The sequence below is a fragment of the Hordeum vulgare genome, chromosome 2H (genome assembly GCF_904849725.1).
Source record: "Hordeum vulgare subsp. vulgare chromosome 2H, MorexV3_pseudomolecules_assembly, whole genome shotgun sequence".
In the NCBI taxonomy this organism is placed as follows: Eukaryota; Viridiplantae; Streptophyta; class Magnoliopsida; order Poales; family Poaceae; genus Hordeum; species Hordeum vulgare.
Genome location: NC_058519.1, coordinates 536,694,886 through 536,701,182, shown reverse-complemented (window position 1 = coordinate 536,701,182; position 6,297 = coordinate 536,694,886). Strand labels below are relative to the sequence as shown.

At 40.7% G+C, this 6,297-nt stretch overlaps 1 protein-coding gene across 3 annotated transcripts; it reads right to left on the bottom strand.

The window, feature by feature from the left end:
• Positions 1-390: 390 nt before the first annotated feature.
• On the bottom strand, positions 391-5,633 carry LOC123430452. Of its 3 annotated transcripts, none has more exons than XR_006622932.1 (3): positions 5,315-5,633; positions 1,668-1,821; positions 391-858 (listed from the first exon to the last, which is right to left on the bottom strand). XR_006622932.1 is itself a non-coding variant. In XM_045114324.1 (2 exons), exons 1-2 carry the CDS (start codon positions 5,588-5,590, stop codon positions 4,860-4,862), a joined length of 351 nt encoding a protein of 116 aa, XP_044970259.1. In that variant the 5' UTR covers positions 5,591-5,633; the 3' UTR covers positions 4,504-4,859. The 3 variants fall into 3 exon arrangements, 1 of the variants encoding a protein (XP_044970259.1); XR_006622931.1 differs by having other exon boundaries at positions 392-894; XM_045114324.1 differs by lacking the exons at positions 391-858; positions 1,668-1,821 and adding an exon at positions 4,504-4,934.
• Positions 5,634-6,297: the final 664 nt, after the last annotated feature.

Below are 6,297 nucleotides of genomic sequence, written 5' to 3'. Positions count from 1 at the left end.
TTCCGCGTAAATCCCGAGAATATTATTTAGTCTCGCTGCATTCTTTATTTTTGCCTTGAGAAAGATCAAGCTATCATCAAGGAATAACAAATGATTTACCCAAGGTGAACGAACGCTCACTCGGATTCCTCGGCTCACTCGGATTCCTCGGTATATGTATGCTCCTCCATAATCAAACACATTAAGCATCGTAGAGAGAAAGTTTTACATTTTTCTAGAGTTTTTTCCAAAATGAAAGTGAGACCTTTTTTTTCAAGAAAATTTTTTAGGTATATTTTTTCTTTTTAAATGGATGTGTTGTTCACATGACATTTCAAAATGAAGATATGATGCGCACAGCTTCCTTTCAAGCGGTCTGCAACGACGGCCCCAACCAGTAGTTATCCAGCAAAGATGTTAGTGTGTGAGCACATCTATACTAGTATTTAAAGAGCAAACATCAATTCCCCTACACCCACATGAATAAGTGTACACGGGATGACCTCCACCGTCCGATCTGACCCACTTATTACCATCTGACTGTCCACGTTACATCCACCAGGCTACAATCAGATCAACGGTTGAAACTAAATGTTCTACCGGAAGACTCTGCCCTCTACGACGCTACACGTCCCAACGAGCAATGCCGCCAGACTCCAAAAGGAAACCTTCACGATTAACGCCGCCACGAGGCCACGAAGATGACCTCGCCGGTCTTCTTCGCCAATGGTTGCCGCAACGTCCTCACCACGGTGGCTCCTCACACCGATCTGGAGTAGATCTAGTCTCCACGCCATCCTCAACCCGGTGGTCGTCGTCTGATGACACATCTGGCCACCCCGGCGCGCTGCCGTACCTCCCGTGCATCACCCCGATGGCCTGCACCAGGGGCGAGGAGTTAGGTACGTATCGGCCCTGCAATTGCACAGGTTAGATCTTGAATTTCTTGAATTTGCATATCATAATCAGCCAAAAGACAAAGGAAATTGCTGTGAAATTTGATACGTACAGGCATTATGATCTATACTAATGTAATACTACCGTCAGGTCACCATGTACATGCAAGTTATTAGGATTCTTGCTGAGTTGTTTCTTTTGTTACCTATACAACAGGGTTGAACAATTGTTTCGCAACTAGACAATATGGCATTCTCTCAACATAGTGTTGTACATACTCCGTTTTGGGACCTAATGAACAACGACAATTCAGGTAAATACATATGTCACCAACTCTTATCTACATCGACCTTGTGTATCCTGAGTGTTTCATCGCCTCGCAGGTCAGAAAACAGATCCAAAAGAATTGAAGAGACAAAGGGAAAGGGAGAGGTATGCACTAAACAGGGATGCAATACTTAAAAAAAAAGGAGGCAAGGGATCTTAAGAAAGTTGCATGTGTTGTTCTAAATGGAAATAGCACTCCATCTACACAACCCGTGCCCATATCGCCCGGTTTTTCCATTTACTTTGTTCTTTATAATACATTGATGAATCATAAATAAGTCATATTAATGATCGATTCTTATGGACAGATTTTCATACTGCGGATAGACCCAGTGCACAGTCCGCTCTCACCCAGCTACAGTACACACCAGCTTTCAAAGGTGATATCTTTTCTTACCAAACATAATAACTTCCTTTATGTGTCAACAACTGACATTGTACATACCATTGTGATGCAGGCATACCTGGTGATGTGATAATGGGTGATCAGGCTCCACTTCATGGTCCAAATTCATTAAGAACGCCACAAAGTGTCGTTTCTAACAAAGAAAATGTCAATAATGTCGACCCCCGCATTGAGTACTCCCCACTTACTGGATTACGACCTCCACTTCAAGCCTACAGATACAACATGTCATATGGTAATCAATTGTTGAGTGCAACAGGCAAATATCCTGTATGAGAAAAAAACCGAATTGCTTATATATATTATATGTCATAGCTGATTTACACTTATATCATAGCGTACAAACACTTGTTTCTCATGCTATGTATTGTAGCTAACTCACACTTTATTCTACAGAAGAAAAACAAGCACATAAGAGGGAGAGGAAAAATGCCCGGTATGAGCAAACATAGAGAAGGGATGTTACAAAGCCTACGTGACAAAGCCTACATGACTCTACTGAGCATCTAAAAGTAAGATCAGGTGGAAGTGTGTTCTTAGAGAATGCATGCATCTCTAAGATGATAAAGCTCGGTAACTACCTACCTTCGGATGACACGGATGATGTACCAGTATGGTTATTAAAGAGAGCTAAAAAATATTTGGAAAATGGTATGGTTAGTCTTACTTTACTACATATTTCTATGAAGTAGGGCAAGAACGGCCAATTCGTCCACATAGGAGTACAGCTAAAATAGTCTTATTCTTCATATATTCATTCCAATAAACATGAACGACGTTCACTGGTACCTATGTGTTATAAATGCCAGAAAACTATGTGTTCAAGTGCTCGACTTGCTAGGTACATCAATGAACCGCCAGGACCTCAATGATATGGTTACTATTTAGTACTACAGTGAAGTCTTTTCATAAGAAGGTTTTTCTCTTGCCAATTTTTTGCTTGTGATGCTTATGCTTTTTTCATTTGTTGGTGCAACAGCTAGAAGGACGGGAGGATTTATTCAAATATGCATCGAAGCACATGGAATTAAAATCTGATAAGTGGACTGGTCTAAATGTTACAACATGGAAAAGAGAAGACCATATTAAGAACAGACCTCAAACAGATGGGTACGCCTCGTAACATAACTCGGTCCATTTTTGCTTAGCAGGGTACATTTGTACAATTCTTTTTTTATCAAGGTTGTCCAGTCTGACTGTGTGGTTCAGTCATCGTCATTTTATAATACTAATAGTATTTTGTTCATGTTTTTGTTATTAATCATATCAAATTTTCGTAATCATCCAGGTCATCTTGTGGTCTGTGGATGTTAAATTACATGGAGTACTTCACGGAAGATAATTTGTCCGACACTCCCAAATAGGTATATCTTGCATCATACCATGATACTATTTATTTCATGGTGTATAATTATTTGAAAACTAAGTCTTATTATTATTACTTCACTTTAGGTTCATATGACAGATTTTAGAACAAAATTAGCGGTCATTTTAGACGACTCGGAATTGAACGATGATGATATAAGAAAGCGGAACTTCGATGATGATGAAACCAACACGGATGCCATCGACTGTATGATTGTGGAAAGACCTCCTAACAAACCAAAAACATCCAACTCATCACCACAAGTTGAGCCCAGCTCGCAATCATATGTCCTTTCACCGTCTGTCACTCCAACAAATAACAACTTAATAGACGAACTTTGCTTGTTCATAAGAATGGTTGATGATGTCCCTTTCCTAGAGTAAGACACATTTTTCAAGTTCATTTTTGTTTTTAATAAATTATTACTCTTAACTATAATTGACAGAACTCCCATTTCACAGGAGTGAATGGGTGAGAAGCTCTCATCCTTATCTTATCAGTCTAAATTTGAGACAATTAGAAAACATATTAAAGAATGATGAGTGCATGGAAGCTGATTATTTTAATATGGTTGTGTGGATACTAGCGTGTCACGACGTCCAGCTTGCTAGAGACATCCCAGTACACTACATGAATCTACGGTTTTGTGTAAGTTATTATAATCATATATTACATTTTGCTTCTTTCAACTAATGTTTTCTTATATTATTGTAGTCCATGTCCCACTATGCACGAGTTTCAAGTCATCGTGACGACATGGACATTGCTATGTTGGCACGACTATTTGATATCTGGCCTGATAGCAATGAGTATCATATCTCAGAATGTGATATGGTAAGATTTGAATTTGAAGTCATTGTTTATTTGGTCTTAATGAATGATAATAATTGTTGTGTGTCTAACTGTATGCACCATTGCGAGTTTTATTGCCTTCTGATATTTTTGGGCTATATTTATTGTTCGTCTTGGACCAACATAAAAAATTGTCTCTATTTTGGACCCGCTTTCAATACCCATTTTTGAAAAGCATATGCTTGAAAGTATGGTTAATGATCTAAACCTTGCTCTCCAAGTTGCAAAGCGTGCCTTCAAGGACAACATCTTGACATGGGGATGCAAAGTTCCCGTTGTTCCCACAAACTCATACGGGTAATAATTTTGTCTCTCTTTTTTACGAATAGGGTAATAATCTTGTCAATACATCACAATCTTAATTGATTCATTCAACTCACATGTAACATCTCATACATGCAGTCCCCTCTCTAGTTATTTGGTTTTCAATTTAATGCACTCATGGCACGATGGAACGTTACAGTTTCCGGTACCCAAGGTAAGTATTGACACCATGCTCATTCCTATACACGTTACACATGTTTTTTAAATAACAATGTTATATAATACATATGTAGGATGATTTTGAACTCAGGAAGCGATTTTTGGTTCATATTTTGAACTATGAAGAGAATGAAGTTCTAAACCATATCCCGGTCTTAGAACGAAACATTATAGATCGCATCAAAAGATGGACCTTCCAGAGCGGATCATCATCAAATAGTGACTACTAGGTTGCATATAGTATAGAAAATGCTTCACAATTAGTGGATATGAACAACAAAAATGTTACCACACGCATGGAAAGAAGCGGATAGATAGCATATGTGTATGTGTTTCACAAACGATATTCCACAAATGAATGGCAATGTGGTGAAGGCATGCCTGTTGTGCATACAATGACATAAGCATCAACGAAGTTCAGATGTCAATTGATGGAGTCACGTGCATTTCTGATACAAAAAGTGCAGATACTAACTTGGTTGTGACCCTGGAACTCTCGGTTACTAAGGCCCTGTTCGGCAATCCACCAGCTCCTTAAAAACCAAGGATCTATGGAGCACCTGTTTGATCGCTCCAACATTTTCTACTGCAACTCCGTCCGCTCCGGGAGGGAAACCGAACGGACTGTAAGTTCCAGTAATAATGCGACATTACAACATGAGAATACCACTCAAATCATGCAACTTCCACAAAAAGCAACAACTCAACATCAATTAGAGTTAGCTGATACTGACAAATTAAGCCATTCAGAATCCAAATCCACAAATAAATATACCCAAGCATCATCGATACTGAAAAATTAGAGCTAGCTGATACTAACAAATTAGAGCTAGCTGATACTGAAAAATCTCTTGTCTATGTTGTATGTAAAGCCAGTATGGATGCTAGATCTACCATCTCAACTAGATATCGAAAGAGAGGTGCAAGGAACCACATCAGGGATGGAAGCACCGTAGCAAATCGAAACAAGAAAGAAGGAGAGGGGGAGGGAGGAAAAGGGAGACCTTGCATGGCGGCACGGCGTTCCGAGAAGAAGAAGCAGGAGGGAGCGCGGCGTCCCGAGCTCCATGTCCCTTGACAAGGGCGCGAATTCGCTCCATCTGGCGCTGTCTAAGCCTGAGGTGTTCGCATAGACACAGTGGGTCCGGTCCGCTCTGAGATGCCCACTCCCTCATCGTGTCCAGCAGCTCGCACTGAGATCTGCGTTGAGACACGACGGCGGAAGAGTTGGCGGTGAGGCGAACCTGTGGTGGGGAGAGGATGTGGCGGGGCGACACCATAATGGGAAGAGGAGGCGATGAGCCGAGGCCGTAGGGGGTGAGGGGTGGGGGAGGAGGCACGGGACGACATCCTGGCTAGAGAAAAGGCGGTGTGCGGAGGCGTGCGCGCAACAGTCAAAGGAGAGGATGTTGCGCGGACAGCAGGCGGCGGAGAAAGCGAAGCGTGCGCGTGTGTGTGCGGTGAGAAACTGATAGCTTCTTAGTGGGATTGAAATAGCAGCCGCCGCTGTCTCTTTTTTTTATACATCCCGTAGTTGTCTCTTTTTAGTTTGTTTTTTTAGCAAATTTTCCCTTTTAAAGAGATTGGCTTTTTTTGCATCGGAGAGATCGGTTGTTTGACCGTGTTATACCTACATAATGTTGTGTAGTTGTTATTTGTAAGTAGTTTTGGAAGTAATGATTACAATATATTTATGTGATCATGATCATGTGTATGGTTCACATTTGAATGATCGAAAAGGAAGTCGACTAAAAGAGAAATAAAATTCAAAATATAGCTAATGATTTTTATAGACTAATGTTGCACGTGCACGCTTACTAGTATCAGAAGCAAATGGAGACATAGGATCGCCTTGCCTGAACCCCTTCGAAGGGGAGAAAAAAGGTAGAAGTTCCCCATTCACCTTGACAGCGAACTGGGCCGAAATAACACATTTCATGACGAGATGCACAAAACGATTCTCAAAATCTAGCCTCTTCGAGATAAT